The following is a 20,855-nucleotide window of genomic DNA, read 5'->3' as shown; positions in this document are numbered from 1 at the left end:
ATATATATATATATATATATATATATATATATATGTACTGTATGTGTGTGTGTGTGTGTGTGTATTTAATGCGCTGGTGGTTTTGTGTATAACCCTTCTGCTAGCTTTCTTTGCAGTGTTTCCCGGGACCTGTGTGTTTCTGTCCTTTTTCTAGGGTAGGTCCTCGGTGAGCACCCCCTCTGCTGGATTCAGAAACCAGGTGCTCGACTTGCAGTGTTTATTTCACTCGTTGATATATGTCCCGACGTTACGATAAGCCGGGTTTCGGCTTCGTACTTTCTGGATCATGCGGCCAGGTCACAGGCTTCTGCGGGAGCCTTCTTGATCATCAGGCCCCTGGCACGGCACTGCATAAAAAAATCCTGGACGTCCGGGCTGAGCGTATGCTTTCAGGCCATATCTAGGTTGCCCCTGAGGGGCCTCCCAATCACCAGGATATCCCCTCTTGCTGAGGCATCGAGCGGGAAGTATAGGTGGCATTTGCGAGAACCTTCTTGTGTAATGCTGTCTCAGGCAGTGCTCCCCTCACCTTAGAGGGTTGTATTTGAGCTTGCCTCTCCCGTTTGGCCCAGTACTTCCGGGTATCTGTGAGCAGATGCTTGGAAAACTCTTAAATCCATACTATGGTAAGGGCACACGTTAAGCTTTGCGCACTTTCTAAGAATCCAAATAAGTGGTAAGTGTGCACGTTATGCACAGGCCAAGACTTAGTATGATTCTAGGCTCTTGGTCGTATTCCCTTAAAGGAATCTATCCTGATTCCAAGCCTTGAGCTCTACCCCAGGCCCAGGATTTTTGGCCCTAACAGGTAAGTTTTTTCGGGGGGAATGTAGCCTAGGCCTTTGGCCATAGGGAATAATGTCACTGACAGCCGTATAACGTCCATAGCAACGCGATACTTCCGGTTTCCTTTTCCGCCTGTCCTACAAAGGCCGTCTCGTTTAATTCTAGGTTGAGGACACTTCCTATATGCATCCTACAGAGGATGCGACCTCCAGAGGATTCGACCTCCGGAGGGTGCAGCCTTCTAAATGAGACACAGCTATTGTATGCTTCAGACACGGGTCACGATGAGGCATTTCCCATAGCGATCCCTAGAGGACGCAGTGTCTCGTTCCCTACTCAGGGAACCATGGTTACATACCTAACCTGAGACGTTTTGGATTTACGGTATGGTTTTATAGGAGGTGTGCATATAGTATGGGACGTGCCATATACAAACTGATTATTGGTCTTTATAGCCCTCTTAAGTGCAATAATGTCCCTCAAAAACGCTGCAGTAAAATGTTTTTATATGAGTTGTGCGTATAGTATGGAACTTCCCATATACAAACTTATTATTGGTTTTCTCCACTGATTAGAAATGGGGTCTTTATAGCCCTCTAAAGTGTAATAATGTGTCATATCTAAAAAATGCTGCAGTAAAATGGTTTCAAATGAGGTGTGCATGTAGTATGGGACGTCCCATATACAAATTGACCATTCATTTGTTCTGCTTATTAGAAATGGGGTATTTATAGCCCTCTAAATCGAATAATGTCCCATGTCTCTTTTTTTCTACAAATCCTGTTATGATCTGAAAGGTAGAAAAATATATTAACACAAAATCGCCAAAGACACCAATAAATAACACGCATATTAAAGCAGAAGTACAAAAAAAATCTCGAGAAATGTCATCTTGTTCATCATCATCGTCTTAATGAAAAGCGCGTTCTCTCTGTTGTTCCTGTATAGAGTAACACGCGCGCACGCTAATTTCAATCGCGGCTGGCTTCACCGCAGTGAGGGGCAATGATGAGATGATGCTTATGCTATTATGTTGCTTGCTAGCTGTCTTGTTCATATGGTCATATTCACAATGTTAATTGATGACGAATACATGAAGGAAAGATATCCTTTAGGCCTACTAATAAAAAAAATAATTAATGCTCCATCTCTCGCTCTTATTGTTTTAAAAGGCTACATGCCATAAACGCTATATTTATAAAATAACTCCACATATTCATAAACAGTTTTGCTGGGAAAAAAAGGTGGCACATGGTGAGAGACATTTCTGATTGGTTTGTAGTTTTCAGCGCATCCTTATGGTGCTATCAAAACTTGCACATTTTCTTAAAAGCAGCACAAAAAATCTGGATGTATTAAGATGTATTTTGGTCGATGCATCACAAGAACCTCGCTAAATACATGTGTAAATGCAATTCAATTTACATTGTCCACTTTCAACCACTGGAGGCTGTCGACATTGACTGCATTTGTGATGAAAACGCTCAAGTGCTCAAATGTGTTTTTACAGCTAAGGACCACCTACTCACTCAACATGTAATTATTGTGGGGAAACGTGCCAAAGAATGTATTATATGTTTGCCTTTTGTAATTGCAAGAGAAATAAGTGACCTGGTTGGTGCGCCATCCCTCAGTCTATCAAGATTGCATATGTGCTAAAAATAAATTAAGGTCACACTAGATATTCATAAGGAAATAGATAATAGTTCAGAACAGAAATCTCTTGCCTGCAAGAATCAGGGCTGAGCTGTGGTAAAGAATGCAGTAAATCATGTAGAATGTGGTGTGACTGCTCACATAACATGCACTGATAGTTCAAGCAATGTCTCTTTAGCTGTGTCTGCGAGAAAAACTAAATAGTAATTCTATTAGGGGAAGCTCATTTGCCCAGCTCACTATTTTCCCACGCATGCACTGCAGGAAACCTTTTTATTTTGTATACTGTCTTGTCATGAAGGATGCGATCAGGCAGTCTAACATGGGGGAGGGTAGAGAGAGCAAGCATCTCATGCAGGGATGCAGCAAGCATCTGATTGGCTGCATATATACACGACATCAGAACTGGAGAAAGCAGAGAGGAGAGGAAACACTGCGACGCAAGGAGGGATCCCAGCATCTCACTTCGCTGGGTATTCAGTCCTGAGCTTCTCCCGCTGGGGCAAATCCCCTAAATCCCACATCTATTTCTAAAGCAGCGCTACTCCTCTAGTCTCTTTAGCCATGAATTACCTGCGCCGGCGTCTGTCGGACAGCACCTTTATCTCCAACCTGCCTAATGGCTACATGTCAGACCTGCAGAAACCTGATCTTCCTCAGCCTCCCCCTCCTGGACCAGCCTCAGGACCAGCTCCAGTGTCCCCGGGCCAGGAGAGAAACCCCATCCAACCGCAGCCTCTGGGCACGGGATTCTTCAGCTCCATCACCAGTGTGGTGAAGCAGACGGCCGCCTCAGCAGGGCTGGTGGAGCAAACGCCTGTGCCTGCATCATCCAAGAGACACAAGCTCCTGCTGGTCATCGATGAACCACAACAGGACTGGTGAGAGCAATGATTTTCACTTGAGCTCCTCGATAAGGTTGATTTTTCTAACCTGGCTGTTTGGCTTCTCCGCTTTTTAAAATCCTTATCTGTTGAGTTATTCAGTGCTAAGCGTAGTGTTGTCAAACGATTAATCGCATCCAAAATAAAAGTTTTTGTTACTCCTCCTCAGCCTCCCCCTCCCGGACCAACCTCAGGACTAGCTCCAGTGTCCCCGTGCCAGGAGAGAAACCCCATCCAACCGCAGCCTCTGGGCACGGGATTCTTCAGCTCCATCACCAGTGTGGTGAAGCAGACGGCCGCCTCAGCAGGGCTGGTGGAGCAAACGCCTGTGCCTGCATCATCCAAGAGACACAAGCTCCTGCTGGTCATCGATGAACCACAACAGGACTGGTGAGAGCAATGATTTTCACTTGAGCTCCTCGATAAGGTTGATTTTTCTAACCTGGCTGTTTGGCTTCTCCGCTTTTTAAAATCCTTATCTGTTGAGTTATTCAGTGCTAAGCGTAGTGTTGTCAAACGATTAATCGCATCCAAAATAAAAGTTTTTGTTACTTAATATATGTGTGCTGTGTATATTTATTATGTATATATAAATACACACACATGCATGTATATATTTCAGAAACATATGTTATGTTTATATATTAAATATATTTATTTATAATATAAATTATATGAATATAAATATAGACATGCAAATAAATGTAAATACTTTCAAAAAATATACTGTATGTGTGTGTATTTATATGCATAATAAATATACACAGAACACACATATATTATGCAAAAAAAACTTTTATTTTGGATGCGATTAATTGCAATTAATCGTTTGACATCACTAGTTAAGCATAATCATTTAATTTTGTTTTGGTGGAAATAAAAAACAAGAAGATATAGTAAATGCCCACTTTAATAATTGACATCTTTCGTTCACATGCTTCATGCTGTTATAAATCTTAGGTCTCACTGATCTACATGCATAAAGTGTGTTTGATTTGTAATGATATTTCACTTACTCACTCACGCAAGATGACAATGTAACACATAACACAGAGATTATTTAGAAAGTAATAGTGAATTATTAATATACATGTAAAAGAATATGGGTGAATCTCAGCAGCAGGAATATCTGAAGAATTTCCAGACTTTAGAAAAATCAGGTGGACTCTGCAAATTGATGACAATAATGTCATATCTGTTCGATCCTCAATTTCCTTGGTCTTTTGCTCAACGGATTAGTGTGAGGAGTAAATGCATGCTAATTATCCTTTAAATCCACATTTGTAATAGCATGCAGAAGAAATGGTCAAATATTGTTTAGTCTTGCAGAATGTATGCTGTTAATTTGTGTGCTAAAAAGAATGAAGATTTTTGCGATACAGTGTATGTCAAAGATATTATGGATATTACAGTATAATATCAAAGAGTATATGTTTAGAGACAGACAAACTGGCTGACTGATTGCTTTCTAGCTGCTTTGAGATGTCACATATCATATCATATTTTTATGGTTAGTGTAAATAATCCTGTCTGAATCAAAGCTCCCAAAACATGTAATAACATATAATGCAGATAAAGATATATATTAAATACATTTTATGTTTAAAGGGTCTGCTATTAATATGTTAATAATATGGATTTTATTCAATTAAATTTTGCTGACATGCGTATAACCTTTAGAAAATGATTTTATTAGAGAAATGGTTGAATAATGTGTAAATAAAATACATGTGCTTAGTTCAGAATAATTTGGGATTAAATGGGTCACTAATATCCACAATAAGTGACCATTGGTTTACGTGTTTGCTCCACCGTTTTACAGTAATAACTCCTGTCTGAAGGAGGTCTGTTGTGTTATGGTTTGTGTGGTGAAGATTAGACTACAATTTTAAGCCCTTTAACATCAATACATTGACATCTTGAAATTAATAAGTGCAGTAAGTTAACATTTTGTATTTGACATCTTATAGCCTTGTCTACATTACGATAATTAGATTAAACATTAAAATGCTTTCAACTTTCTTATATATTAGGATATAACCCAAACATTCTACAGTGTAAAAAATTACCTTTAATTTAACGGTAAAAGACTGTAAAAATGCTACAATAAAAACCTGTTAAATGGTTAACGGTAAATTCCCCAACTATATACGGTGAAAAACTGTATTGGACATTACATGTAATTTTACGGTATTATACCATTTTTGGAAGTATAATTACCGTATAATTTACAGTGAATAACCGTAAATTGACATTCCCAGAATTTTTTTGCATTACATTTCAAATTGGATATTTTTTGTTGTTGAAATAACCATGTTTCTTCTTAATTTTTTTCTTATCAGTTTTGTATATTAGGATTGTGTGTTACACCTAATGTTGTTAAATGAATGTCTATTGCATTATTTCAGTTTCATGTGTGTTACCGTGATGGTGTTTAGTGTTTGTGTGAATGGCACTGTGCACCTTCTATATATGTTATTATTTAAAAGCTGCTTGTGATGGGTTTTGGTTCATCATGTGACTTTCTCATTACAACCTGCATTTGGGGGTTATCAGAGTATTACAAAGGTACAAAACAGATTTCAGTACTTCAATAGGTTGGGATAATAATATTATATCAGTTAATGAAATTATGGTATTTAACTGTAAATGTAAGTTAAAACCGTAACACCTAAAATGTTGCTACCGTATTTTTTACAGTAAAATTCTGGCAAACACAGCTACTGTTTTTTTTATCGTAAATTTTTACAGATTTTTTACAGTGTATTTATATACAGTATAATATACTGTCATTTAAACTGTGATGTTGTTAGCAATATAACCTTCACTACACAGTACCTTTTACAACACACATTAATAGCAAAATTTCAGTCCGGCCCTGAATCCATAGCATCCGTCAGCAGAGGAACCGTCCCAAAAATTAGTGCACTGCACTGCATGACACTGTTGGTGAAATGTGGAATTACTAACAAGACGTTTAAACTCCACTGGTCTGAATTATAGCTCTTCATGTTACTAGCACAGCAACCTCAATCCAGTTTGGTGGCAATTTTGGCACTGCAGCTCTATAATACAGTTAAATCAACCTATTTTGAGCATATTACAACATATGTAACATATACGTTGACAGAATTTATTTTGTCATTAAAAATAAATGATCATAATCATTTACATCGTGTGTGTCCTGATATTCCCTACATGATGTTGATCAAATGTCCCTACAAGGATATTAATACCTGTAAATTTTGACCTTGTGAGGACATTTTTTTGTCCCAATGAGGAAATAAACTTATAAATCATACAGCATGATGTTTTTTGCAAGTGGAAAAATTTGTGTGAGGGGTAGGTTTAGGGTAAGTGGACAGAAAATACAGTTTGTACAGTAGAAAGTCCATTACGCCTATAGAGAGTCCCTGTAAAACATGGAAACCAGTGTGTGTCTAACCTCAAGTTGAAGTGAAAACATTGATTCACGTTGTAACAAGGCAATTTAATCGAGGAATTCCTGGAATGTCACACGAACTACTTCAGGTGAAAAAATGAGCAGAAATGTTGATCACCATGGTAACTAGCCTACTGCACAATATGCCATCATCCTCGTGCCAACATTTAGGGCAAAAATACCACCTTCATATACGTTCCCAGAAAAGGAAGTGTAATGATTGTACAGCAGCTTGTCACTGAAGTAGTACCCTATCTTCGTACACTATTTACCCTTAAAAGGTTCATAGAAGTATCTTAAATGTATAGTGGTACCATATTGCTACTCTTAAGGTACTAATATGCGCATTTAACGGCTTCAGTGACGAACTGTTGTCAAAGCTTGTTATATGTAGCACAGTTCTAAAGAGGTTTTTTACATAAATTATTGATGAATCAGATAATTAATGAACTCACATATGATAAAGTACATTACTATGTAATCTTAATTTCACTTAAGTATTTGTGTGAAATATGAGTGCATTTCTGTATGATCAAATTCATTTCAATTAAAAAAAAAAAAAAAAACCCTGAGCTTCTCATTTTGGTAATGCTTTGAACGGAAAAATTTATATTTTAAATATAAATATATATTTAAATATATATCATAAACAGAGCTGTGTAGATTACTTACAAACTGTAGTCAGTTACTGATTACAGATTACACAATTAAAATTTTAGTTATTTTAGTCATTTTAGGTAATGAATTCTGAGTACTTTTTAGATTACTCATAGATTACTTTTTATTAATCTTGTTTTAAATTTACCATTAAAAGTACCATATTGATAGAAAAAAAAGAAAATATATTCCTTGAAATATTTCTTTCTTTCTTTCTTTCTGAATATGGTCAAAGCTGAATGGTATGACACACAGCAGGATTTTTAGAAAGGAAAATTTAAAAGAGGAAAAAAGAAGAATTAGGGAGAATCAATAAATTATGAATAATGAGCATTTTAAAATGTAATGATTGTTTATGCATTATTACTGATTATGCTATCCAGATTACGTGTATTCAGTTACTATCCAGCTCTGATCGTAAATATATACTGTATATATCGTTTTTAAATCTTTTTTCCCCCTTCCCTTTTACTACAGGGCCAAACTCTTTAGAGGGAAAAAACTGAATGGAGACTATGATATTACAGTTGAACAGGTGAGATTATGAAAGTCACAAGACAAATGAAATCAATCAAAGTATTCGTATTAGCTGAGTTACTGCCTGATTGGTTTTGTTTTTCAGGCTGAGTTTGGAGACATCAGTGTTGTGGCTCATGCTAATGGATCATGTAACGTGGCTGTGCAGGTTCTGCAGAATGAAAACACAGTTGTCAGGTAAACTTGCATTTAAAAATCACCACAAGCTGTTCGAATTGTTCCGCTACATTAAAGTGCAATTAATGCTATACCTTAATGTGCAATAGCTATTGTATATTGTCTAAAACTGTCAGTGTCTGTGATATAATTTGCAGTGGCAGCTCGTGGGTTTTAAAATAGAGGAGGCACACTAATTGTATTGGTCTGGGATCCCTGCCGATTATTATTATTATAATTTGCTTAACCACTTTAAAATGGCTTTTTGGTTGCTTTTAGTCAGAAAACGTACATACAGCAAGATAATATAATTTCATTTACCTGGCCTATCACTTGAAGTAAACATCCATCCATCTTAAAAGTCTGTGTTAAAGAGAGCTGCCTGTTGCGCCATTTAATTAAGCCGACTGCTGTAGCCTATATCCAGCTTAGGCTGTTTTCCCTAAATTTGTATATATACTGTTTGAATGACAGCTTGGTAAATCTGTTGGCGATCAGATATTCAATATCGCTACTCATCATAAGTACTTGGTACATTATCAGCGCAGCAGCAGACGTTCAAACTAATATCACGTAATTTACGTCTCTATGATGATTGGTTGATATCAGAAGGAGGCTAGCCTCCCTTGCAAGGGTTCTTTTCTCAACACTCCTCAGCGCTGAAAGTGAACACTCGATGCTGATTGGCTAATTTTTTTTTTTACCAACGGAGGCACGAGAGCTCAGCTCTCCCCTTCTCTATCATTAGCGGTTGCAATTACATCAGTAGATTCGGCACATTCACGATAGAAAAGTGGTGCTTTCACGTTATGGTATTACAACTGTGAAATTACAAACAAAAAAAATACACATTCTGAGACATTAATTGTGAATTTTATTAACATTAAATCGTCCTCCTCCCATTTTCACCTCAAAATTATGGGGAAGCGGTGCCTCCCCTGCCTCCCCCGACGAGCTGCCACTGCTAATTTGTTATTGTGTACAATAACAGCCAGCAAACTTTGTTAAACTTCAATCAATATGAAAGCTAAATTAGCCCACTTGGAGAGATCTGATTTGATGTGTCACACATGAAAGCTATATCATTATACTGAGATGTAATAAAGGACAATTGTAATAAAAGCCCTTTCACAGTGATTTGAGTGGCTTGTCACCGAGACAATGTTTCTGTGTAATTACACAAATGGCCCATGAATGTACATCAATTCGGAGTCTTCAGAGGCACATTCAAAACACTAAAAGTCTAAAATGAGACATTATAGCGTAGACCTTAGTCAGGGTAGCACCCTATATTTACTTTAAATAGGATTGAAAACGAGGCTGTGAGGGACTTTTACAGTGTGCTTAACAGATTGAACTGTTGTTAAAACATGCTGACTGTTCAGCTGTAAAGACTGTAAGTCTGTCCCTCACAGCCTTGTTTTCATCCGTTAAATTCAATATGGCATCTAATCTTATTAAGGTCTATTATTGATTATCAGACGTATTTAATTAAATATGAAATCTACCTCTGTTAGACGTGTGTAAGTGCCATCATACCCCGCTTCCACACCAAGTACTGAATGAGCCTGAAATGTCCTGTCTGCAGGAAACATCTCTGTATGGAAATAATAATCCTTGAGGTCTACTGATGTAAACCAGTCTCTGGGACGATGTTCTAAGTGTCAGTATTTTGGGGCCTGTCCGAATACCCACATTTGCCGTCTTTGACTACTTGTCTACTCACATTACATATTTCCTGTATTTTCCTGTATTTTGTAAGTGTTCAGCTGGGCATGAAGATCACAGGTGTGTGTAGAACCTTTCATTACCCGATGGGACATATTTATAGTGTTGTAAAAAATGCAAATTACAGAGCTTTATTTTGATTTTTAAAACTTTACATTTTAAACTAACATTAACAGATTGCACAATTTAGTAATTCTGGTGCTTCTAATTAAGTGATAAGAGCAGTTGCAAATGATGCACGATGGGAGACCCTTAGCCTTGAATACAGCTCTGAAGCATGGATTTAGTGTGCATTAAGGGCACTGCGCTTTGGCATATTTAAGACCAGTCTTACTTCCTGTTGCATGCACATGCTTTAACGTGGCCAAGACCGCAAATGTAGGTATGTGGAGCAGGTGAGCACAATTAGTCAAACAAGGACTAGACAACGACTAAATGAGGGAGCGTGGTAAAGGAAAACAAGGAGGCAGGACAAGGGAAGCACATGGCCAACATAAAGACAGAGACATGTGCTCAGGCTCAAAACAAATATAGAAACATTAAACAAAGACAAAACAGAGCCCTGACACCTTTGCTCTCTTCTTCTAATATCTGAGCTGATTCCACATGTGCTACTGGCATAACCACTCCATTGAAAATTGGAGCATGACATGCTTCTCTATTGTGGATCAAACCCACAGTGATTGGTCTCCGCTCCTCCTCATTTACTGGTGTCACAGTGGTCTATACTATATCTCCCTGCTGGGGGGGATGGAGAATAAAAACCCCAGTGCTGCTCTCTGTCCGCTTGAGGTGTACAGTTCATGTCCCTACAGAGCGCATAGCATGTTTTCCCTTCACCTGAGCTGGTTTGGCAATGACCGCAGTAATCACAGTAGCCTCTCTTTGACTGTTGCGTGAAGTTTCACACGAGCAGACTGAAAAGGTCTAGCCCCAGTTCCCTCATACTGTATATCTTGAATATCCAGCCATGCATAATCCTTAACAGGCACACTGTGAGATAAGGTTTGTTTGCAGTCTCCACAATACATACCGGGACATCTGAAATAAATGGTTTAATCCGTGTGAGGTGTGATTGGCAGCCTTTTACCATCATAGAGATCCTTTCTGCTTCTTGGCCCGCCTGTTGAGAGGGCCAGTAAATGGAAAGTTGTAGCAGACCTCCACAAGGTTTAATTGGACAGTAGGTCTCAACTCTGGATTTTACATTAACAAGCAAATTATTTTAGAGGATAGAGTCATTTTCCTCATCTTCATCATCGTCGAGAGGTTCACTCTAGTAAAAAGACTGGATTAGTAGTAGAGATTAGTGCAACATATACAGCCACATTGCTAGTGTTGGGAAGGTTACTTTGGAAATCTAATAGGTTACAGATTACAAGCTACTCTATTTAAAATGTAATAAGTAATGTAACTATTTAAATTACTTTATTAAAGTAATGTAACTTATTACATTTGATTACTGTTACATTTCTAATGTTTTCAACTGTTAATCATTTTCAAACATTTAAACACATTCAACTTTACAGCAGCACTCAACACTGATTACTGTCGGACTTTCAAAATCTTGAAGTAAGATTATTGTAATTGAACTTTAAAGCACAGCCAGCACAAATCAGAACTTTGAGATCATTCCGAGGTTAAATACAGATCATAAAATCATTAAAATCATAACAAGAAATAGTTTAGTAGCTATGATACTGTTTTTGAAATCAAATCTTTGCATAGCTATGACAGGAAACACTGATATCTATGCCTGGGAAAAACAGTTAATCTGAAAAATAAAGCATCTACATAAACCCAAACAGGAAATAAAAGAGTTATCTAATAAGCATGTGTCTATTCTCTGTCCTAAACTCCTGAAACACTGGTGTCTCATATTTTAGAGCACTCAGTGCAATTTATGAAAGAAATCAAATCAAATCTGTATGTGTGAAAAAAATTCAGATGTAAGCCCCTTTGTAATCGTTAACACTTTCATAAGTAACTGTAATTTAATTTCACATTCTTTCTCAGTAACTGTAACTGATTACAGTTACATTTATTCTCTAATTAAATTACGTAATTCCGTTACATGTCCCCAACACTTCACACTGCAAAGATGACTCAGAAAAATGACTTTCATCTAGATATGTGTGTGATCTATGCCCCTACAGGTCATTTAAGCCTGACTTTGTCCTGATCCGACAGCACGCTTACAGCATGGCAGAGAATGAGGATTTCCGCAACTTAATCATCGGACTGCAGTACGCCGGTATTCCCAGCATCAACTCCCTGGAGTCCATTTACAACCTCTGTGACAAACCCTGGGCAGTAAGTTTGAGAATGGTAAATCTGACATGGCATATCATTTGATAGATATCTGCTCCAAACTCATCTCTCCAAACGTATCTGCAGTTTGCATGTCTGATCAGCACATGCAAGAAACTTGGACAGGAGAAATTCCCAATAATTGAACAGACGTTCTATCCCAACTATAAAGAAATGGTAAGAGATCGTTCCATAAACATTTTCTTCCAATGATGACTGTATCTGCATAATTAAATAAACAAATACTCTGTTTGTGGGGAAACGAACCAGGTGGCCATGCCGGCATTCCCTGTTGTCGTGAAAATCGGTCACGCTCACTCTGGTGTGGGGAAGGTAATGTTTAAACTGAAGCGATAACAGTAAAAGAAGCATTGCGTGCTCATGCAGCTAAACTCGTAATCTAATTACATGTGTTGTTAAGGTGAAAGTGGAGAACCACACAAAGTTTCAGGACATAGCGAGTGTGGTGGCCATCACTCAGACCTACAGCACATGTGAACCATTCATCGAAGCCAAATACGACATCAGGATTCAGAAAATAGGAAATGATTACAAAGCTTACGTGTGAGTACCGATGCTAGTTTGTAGTTTCTGAACACATCTCAGATTTAGCTGAATGCTGTTCTTGACAGATGAAGAATGCTCCTCGTTTCATAGGAGGACGTCAGTCTCAGGTAACTGGAAGTCCAACACTGGCACTGCCATGGTGGAGCAGGTGGCTATGACCGACAGGTAACCCACGCAACAATGGCACCATTTAAAGCATCTGCTTTCAGGTAAGCAAATATGCTTCAAGCATGACTAAGCAAGTTGCATTATTTTGCAGGTATAAGCGTTGGGTTGACACCTGCAGTGAAATATTTGAAGGCCTCGAAATTTGTGCTGTCAAAGCTATTCATGGAAAAGATGGAAAAGATTACATTACTGAGGTATGTGCTATGCTTTTGCTAGTTGTATATATGTGACATGTGATATGTTGTAGTGCTGAGATGTTATGTAGATGTTTTCTTCTACAAATTCAACCACTGTGTTGTATTCTCTATGTAGTATTACTAATAACTGTGGTAATTTCATAAGGTAATGGGCTCGTCTATGCCATTGGTGGGGGGACATCAGGCCGAGGACCAGCAGCTGATAGCAGACATGGTCATTGCCAAAATGAATCATGTTATGGCACAAAATCCCAAAAGACCAACTGCTATTCAACCAAGAAAGGTAGCTAATGTATAACACATTGTAAAAAAAAACTGACCTATCTAACAAAATAAGAAAATTTTTTGCTTAAGTGTTTTTCTTTAAAGGCTAATGCGACCTTTTTACACCACAGACTGAACAAAATGAAGCATTGCTTGGTAATTGGTTGAGCTAGATTGGTATTATCTAATTGTGTGCTTAAATTTATTCAACCAAATTCATTACATACATTTCGAAGTTATCTGACATTATCAAGATTAATTTGTTCCGACACAGTTTAACTCTGAGTCTTGTCATATTTTATTACAATTTTCTAAACTATAGCAAATAAACTGAAAATGTGAGAAATGTTGAAGGTGTCTGAATAAATTTTGGCTTGACTTGACTTTTGGCCTCGTTAGCGCAGTTAGGCAGCGCGTCAGTCTAATAATCTGAAGGTTGTGAGTTCGAGCCTCACACAGGGCAGCATGTTAGGGAAGTTGTGGCCTAATGGTTAGAGAGTCGGACTCGTAACCCAAAGGTTGCAGGTTTGAGTTTCGTACTGGCAGGTGGGGGGAGTGAATGTACAGCGCTCTCTCCCACCTTCAATACCATGACTGAGGTGCCCTTGAGCAAGGCACCAAACCCCCAACTGCTCCCATTATGGAGCTCATAAATGGCTGCCCACTGCTCCAGGTGTGTGCTCACTGCTGTGTGTGTGCACTTTGGATGGGTTAAATACAGAGCACTAATTCCAAGTATGGGTCACCATACTTGGCCACATGTCATGTCACTTTCACTTATTAGTACTTAATTTAAGCTTATAGAAATTAAAGTTTGAACTTATAAGTATGCTTTTTTAATGTTTTACTTGGAATTGTTTGTTATGTTTACAAGGATTCTTTGCCATGCATTATACGAGTGAGAGACTGCAACGGTTAAAGTTAAAAATCATCATATGTGTTCTAATGAAGAAACAAAGTCACCTACATCTTGGATGCCCTGGGGGTAAGCAGATAAACATCACATTTTCATTCTTGGGTGAACTATCCCTTTAAGTAAATATCAAAGTTATGATCCGGTTGTTCCCATCATGCACTGGGGCATGAGTAATTAATAAGGTTAACTTTTTCACTCTTTTCACTCATGAGTGTATGAGCAGATGTGCTTGTTTCTTTCAGAATGCTCTTGAGAAGGATGCGGTGGTTGAAGTAAAGCACGGCCCACCACAGAAAGCTCCTCCACAAGGCTGCTTGCAGTACATTCTTGACTGCAATGGTGTTGCAGTGGGACCAAAATTAGTGCAGGCAAACTAACATAACCGTGAAAGCTCGAAGCATTTAAGCTCCTGACAGGTTGTGTTCAAACATTCAGACAGTGACCTGAGGTGCAAGGGAACAAATAATCTGTAAGAAAAGTCTTAGTTTGGGCCTGATCCGTATTTCAGTCTGTACTGTGTAACTTTCACTGTTCTGCGCTTGTGGTGGTTGCTTTGTTTCTATGTGAAGCAGTTGTCTCTTCAGGGTTGTTGTGTGTGGTGATACAGCAGATTGTGCCTAGTGTTCAGTGCCACTCTTTCCTTGTACTTATTTTTTTCTTGTCTCATGTCTTGTGTTATGTTTTAGTAAATGGTGTTCAAAGAGTTACAGTGTGTGAGTGAGTGTGTGTACCTTGTATTCACTAGTATAATAATACTGGTAAATTTTGTCCTTGTGGGGACATTTTTTGGTCCCCATGAGGGAAACAGCTTATAAATCATACACAACATTTTTTGAAAACGTAAAAACGCAGAAAGTTGTGTGTGAGGGGTAGGTTTAAGGGTATGGTTAGGGCAATGGCATAGAAAATACAGTTTGTACAATATAAAAACCATTACATCTATGGAATAAACCCATAAAACATACAAACCAGTATGTATGTGTGTGTGTGAATGGTGTTAATCATACATGAATGGCGACTATAAAATATAAATGAACATTTAATTGCATGATCAAATGTGTGTGTGTCATTGTGTGTTAAAAAGTAAGGCGTGCATTTTCTTTTGTGACATCACTGTTGAAATAATAGATATCATACTGTATGCACTTCTAGTATTGTGAATGTGTTATAAAATATGGTGAAATGTATTTACCACAATGGATGAAAGCTATATTACTAAACATCAATCATTTTTTGTTCTTGTTACCAATATGATTGCAGAAATGTGATTACATAAACAATAAGCAATAAAAGTAAATCTCTGAACAAACAATGAACCAGTTAAGTGAATGTGCTTAACCTTCAGACAATGTTAACTGTCAACCTTAAGAGTTCAAAATAAAATTATATTGTTTAATTTCTCTTCATTTATATTAAATATGCAAACCTTGTCACCAAACTTTGGAATCTAAACTCCCCAATTTAAGAAAACTCTTTAAATAAACATCACAAAATAACAAAATAAATCACATTTATCTTTAAGAACTTGCAGTCTTGAAGTCTCTACTAATGAGCTGATGACCTCCATCAGGTGTGTTTGATTAAGAAGATATGTGAAATGTGCACTGTTGGGGGACTCCAGGAACTGGGTTGAAAACCCCTGCACTATAAAACCATTTAAACAGAGTGTCTAAAATTTGAAGATGGTTTCCCCAGGTATCAGAATATCACACTTCATCATCAAGATGTTTCACAACTGTCTACATAGCAAGCACTCTTTAATAGTTAAAACATAGTGGGAGTATTTTTCAGGCCAAAACCTATGACAATATATTGTACAAGCTCCCTGTCAGAAACTTTTCAACAAGTTGCCCCATCAGACCACCGAATGAAGGAATGCAAGCATCCATTATTGCTCTCGCTAATCATATTGGTAACACTTTATTTTGATAGTCCACTTTAGACATTCTACTAACAGTAAGTAGCTTTGCAACTACATGTCAACTATCAGTCATTAGAGTATTAGTAGACTGTCTGCTTAATATCTTCTAACACTTTATTTTGATGGGTCCACAACATACTGACTATGAGAAACTTTGCAAGTATATGCCAGCTTATTCTACTAACCCTAACCTAACAGTCTACTCTGAGAGTTAGTAGACATGTAGTTGCAAATTAATGGGCATTAGTTGACATTTATAGTTGCAAAGTTACTTATAGTTAGTAGTAGATGGTGAATCACCAGATTTGTTAACATTTGGGCAGGATCCACTATTGCCAGTTAACTTTTTATTGGGCAGAATTGAGACCAGAATTTAGTCCACTAGATTTCTGATAGTCAAGGCAGGCAGGCCCGAAGGTGGAATAAACAGATACAGTCTTCAACTGAACTATGTTCTTTTCTGGAAATTCTTTGTATTAAGTTTCAAAACATACCAAGACGAGGATCATAACCTGTTTAATTTATAGGCCCTCTTATGCTAAAATGGTAGAAGGGAGGCACTCATTAAACATGACTAGCATTATATATACATATCCATTCCATCAACAGGAAAAAGCAGATATGTGTCTACCACTGAAATGGCTTTAGAGACACTAATGATTTGTTAGTGACTTCTGATTTGGTTCTTTTTCTGTCATTATTCTTTTTTATCTTAGAGCCACTTTTGACAATGTTGATCACTCTGTTATTCACTCTGGCTTGCTTAGTTGGGGACACTTAATTTCCAGCGATATCGTTGACTTGATTGCACAGATACTATTAAACTGAACTGAGCTGGATGATGACATCAATGAATTCAATGACGAACTACCTTTAACTGAAAAATTAGTGTTTACTATTGTCACTTTGCATTATTGACACACTATTTTCCTAATTAATGTTGTACAGTTGCTTTGACACAATCTGTATTGTTAAAAGCTCTATATAAATAAAGGTGACTTGACGACCCGTCGTGAAATTGGTGTCCCGGCAACTGCTTTCAGATCTCAGATCATTGTCAGTTTGTCTCTCTGGGTGGATATAGATCTGAGATGTGTACAGGTCATTTTGGTGTCCCTCAAGGTTCAATTCTGGGCCCCCTTACTTTTTAGTTTGCATATTTTTTTTCTTTTGGTCAGTTTTTAAGATCACTCTTTCTTAATTACCATTTTTATGCATATGATGACACTAAGATTTACATTATTTAGAAATCTGGTGACAATAAGGGAGTCACTTTTTACACTGTGATGCCTCTTCCTTCAACAGAACAATGTATTTGTGTCCTCCACACACCCCTAACCCTACCCCTCACACAACACTACTAGCAAATTTTGAATTTCAGAAATCACTGTTTAAGTTTTTTAAAAGCTATTTGGTTTACAGGGACACATTCAGTCATTCGGTTCATCAATCACAAATTCTATAAATGGCCTTGTAGCAGCACAAAGCAATAGTATTTGGCTTTTAACAGACAGGCAGCTTCATGGAGATGAGTGTGAAGGAGTTGATGTCTTCACTCTGTGATGCTCTGTGCAGCGAGGGTGCTTGCTTGCTGCAGCAGCTCAATGGAGGACAGAATCTGTGGACACAGACGAGAGAAAGAGCACAAAGACGCCCAGAGAGAAGTGTGTGTCATTACTTCATCTGCCATGTCTCTCTTATTTACATTTTTATGTAGCCAATCAGAATTCATCAGTGCTGTGATAAACCATTTTAATGCATTAAGTGGAGGTAAAGAACCACCCAATGTGAACAGAGTGCATTAAAATTTGACTGGACGGACAAAAGGAAGTTAATTTATTGTTAGTTACTTTATCTAAGGGTCCCTAGATGTAGAATTCTAAATAAAGTAGTGCAGTAATATTACATTTATTTGAATAAATTTAAACGAATGAGAAAAAGAAATATTGGGTGTGTGTGTGCGCGCGTGTAAAATACCTATCAATACTAATAAGCACTGTTCACACCGTGAACTATTTTTATGCATATCTGATTGGAATCCAATCAAGTGTGAATGGTTAAAAAAAATATATTTTTACAAATTAATTTAAATAAATTACATGCTGGAAAACAAGCAGCAACTCTATAACATCACTGATTTTGCGTCATGTATGTTCAGTTAGATAATCTGTTAAATGAAAGCAAACACACCAGCGGGAAAAGCAGCCTCTCGTCCTTGGACTTCTCTTCATGGCTTTAGGACAACTCTTATAAAGCTTACTGAGGTCTGGAGACAGATATCCCCAACCAACCATATCAATTATCTGAATAAAACCGTATAAAAAGCTTAAGAAAGCACAGGGAACCACTGAAAATACATGCAATTAAATATTGTGTATTAACTACACAACAGCACAAGTCTTTTATTGTGGGACTTGTTTAAATAATAGCTAACTGTCTTCAATAGACTAAACTTGTAAAGAGTCAATCCACTGAAGGCGAGCGTAGTGAGAACCCAAGTGCAGTTTATTTACAGAGTGATCCAAACAATAATCCAAGACACAGACTTGACTTGAACAGACATAGCATGAGCAGACTTGACACAAACAGACTAGACTCACCAACAGCGGGTTAAATACATTCAATACAGGACGAGGGCACAATGGGAACATGAAGCTACTTATAGCAGACAAGGAGGGTCACATGACATGAACAAACCAATGGGGAACAAGACACATGACTTAAGATTACCAATCAGAACATGACACATACACAAGGCAGAGAGACATGAGGCAAGGGAAGCATGACACTAACATCAGGAAACAATTACAAAATAAAAGACATGGACAACATGAACATGAAACAAAACACCACATTACAAAACTTTCTCATAATCTTTCTCATAATTCACACAATCTGCCAAAAACACATCCAGATCACATTTTGATCAAAAACCAAAGAAAATAATTATAATAATGATAAGAAGAAGATTAGATTTTGCATGTCGATTCTCTTTTTATATATTCTATTTTCTTTATTTTTTACATTTTCATTGTGACATTATTTTCATGACAATTAAGCAAAAAAAAAAAAAACTATTGTCAAGACAACAGGAGCTAGACACTTTTGTGAGATTCACCCAACTACTGAGGTGAAATGATGCAGAATGAAAGAAATATGTGTAGAATACTAGATTTAAATAACGCCTGTAGCTTCCTAGTAACCGTTCAGACCTTGATTAACTTGTTCAGGTGTGTTTGATTAGGGTTGAAGCACTACGACGTTAATAAATCATTAGCTCATCCATGAACACGATTTCTGCCCGAGTCCTGTCGGATTGCATCGGCTGTGCGGATGAAGACTACAACTCCCATGATTCCACACTCAGTCACGACGTCATCAAACTACGCCTTTGTCTATTTGTTTATTTTGAATACGCGCCCTCTAGCGGCGAAAATTACATATTGTGCCTTTAACTTAGGGAGGACCAGTCAAATGTCCTCACTAGTTGGTTGGCAAAGTATTTCACAATGTAAGCGAGGACATTTGGTCCTCAGAAGTATAATCAAAATAAGTAGACTCACACTCACACACAGGGCAGAGGTTAGGGAGCGAGTCCAGTGTGTGGTCTGTGGGGCCCTGATTAGTTTACGTGTCTAAATTTAGTCCAGAGGCACCACAAAACACGCCTGGTGTCAGACTGGGAGAGATACGGCATGCATGTTCACAAATGCATGCACAGTCACTAGCCTCAGGTTAGCCTCGTGCTTACTGAAAGGCTTGTGAAGCATTCGCTATGTGTTGCCCTCTACAACTGCAGATAAATGTAATATATTTCAAGTGAACTATTAAAATCCTAGTATAACATTAATAACTTGGGTAAACCATGTGCCTTGACTAAGTGCAGCTTGTTTTGCAGCCCTTCAGGTTTTGTGTTACCTGATCTCGGTTCGCTATCTGTGAGTAGGGCAGCTCCCCTGTCATTAATTCATTAAATCAGCGTTTGGCAGTCTGAATTAAGACCTGTCAAGTGTGCTGCTCCTTCTAACCAAAAACAGCTTGCTTAGCAAGATGAAAGCAGCTTATATTTTCATGCATACAGACCCATTTATACTGGCTACAAGAAATATCAGACATGATACTACAAAAACAGGATGTTATTTCCCAAATTAAATAAATGGCTGTTAGATTTATTTTGTATTTAAGGTGCAGTATGTAATATTGACAGCTAGCGGTTGAAATAGGTACTGCAGTAGGGATGGGCGTATCGATCCTGAAGTATTGATATAGCGATACTGGTGCGAGTATCATAAGTATTGATACTCAAATAAAAAATATCACAATGCTTATCAGAAGACAGAAAAAACATATATGTTTGAGTTATTTGAGTTAAAACAAATTAAAATGGTAGCCTACATAGTTTGTGCAATTGCATTTATTTAAATTGAACATTCAAAGTCCATATTGATCATGTTTTATTCTGTAATGTTAATATAATTAATAAATACACTGTCAGAATAATAAGGTTGCATTTTATGCGTGCAACAGCCTGTCACTGGCAGTCCCTAATGAAAATGAACCATATGGTTTTACTCAGTGATGGGCAAACTTGACCCTTCTAGGCCACTTTCCTGCAGAGATTTGATCCAACCCTGATAAAACTCACCTGCCTGTAGCTTTCTAGTAG

General features: G+C 37.7%; 1 protein-coding gene and 1 non-coding gene across 2 annotated transcripts; both read left to right on the top strand.

Annotated features, from left to right (window-relative positions):
• The first annotated feature begins 2,780 nt into the window (after nt 1–2,780).
• On the top strand, nt 2,781–15,785 carry LOC107574678 (synapsin-2-like). Its single transcript, XM_016261115.1, has 11 exons — nt 2,781–3,323; nt 7,903–7,960; nt 8,048–8,139; nt 12,003–12,159; nt 12,244–12,333; nt 12,427–12,489; nt 12,578–12,720; nt 12,814–12,888; nt 12,983–13,085; nt 13,234–13,371; nt 14,511–15,785. The coding sequence occupies exons 1-11, from the start codon at nt 3,007–3,009 to the stop codon at nt 14,643–14,645; spliced, it is 1,371 nt and encodes a 456-aa protein (XP_016116601.1). The 5' UTR covers nt 2,781–3,006; the 3' UTR covers nt 14,646–15,785.
• Nucleotides 13,742–13,815, top strand: trnai-aau (transfer RNA isoleucine (anticodon AAU)). Its single transcript has one exon. It is a non-coding gene; the product is annotated as a tRNA-Ile (tRNA).
• Nucleotides 15,786–20,855: the final 5,070 nt, after the last annotated feature.

Source organism: Sinocyclocheilus grahami, unplaced genomic scaffold (genome assembly GCF_001515645.1).
Source record: "Sinocyclocheilus grahami isolate Dianchi unplaced genomic scaffold, SAMN03320097.WGS_v1.1 scaffold2306.1, whole genome shotgun sequence".
In the NCBI taxonomy this organism is placed as follows: domain Eukaryota; kingdom Metazoa; phylum Chordata; class Actinopteri; order Cypriniformes; family Cyprinidae; genus Sinocyclocheilus; species Sinocyclocheilus grahami.
Note: the sequence above shows the minus strand (reverse complement) of the source record. Positions and strands in the feature narration are given on the sequence as shown.

Coding starts and splice junctions, on each gene's coding strand:
- LOC107574678 (XM_016261115.1), top strand. CDS start 3,007: ATGAATTACCTGCGCCGGCGTCTGTCGGACAGCACCTTTATCTCCAAC. Junction 7,961..8,047: donor ATGATATTACAGTTGAACAG/GTGAGATTATGA, acceptor TTTGTTTTTCAG/GCTGAGTTTGGAGACATCAG. Junction 12,721..12,813: donor AATGATTACAAAGCTTACGT/GTGAGTACCGAT, acceptor CTCGTTTCATAG/GAGGACGTCAGTCTCAGGTA.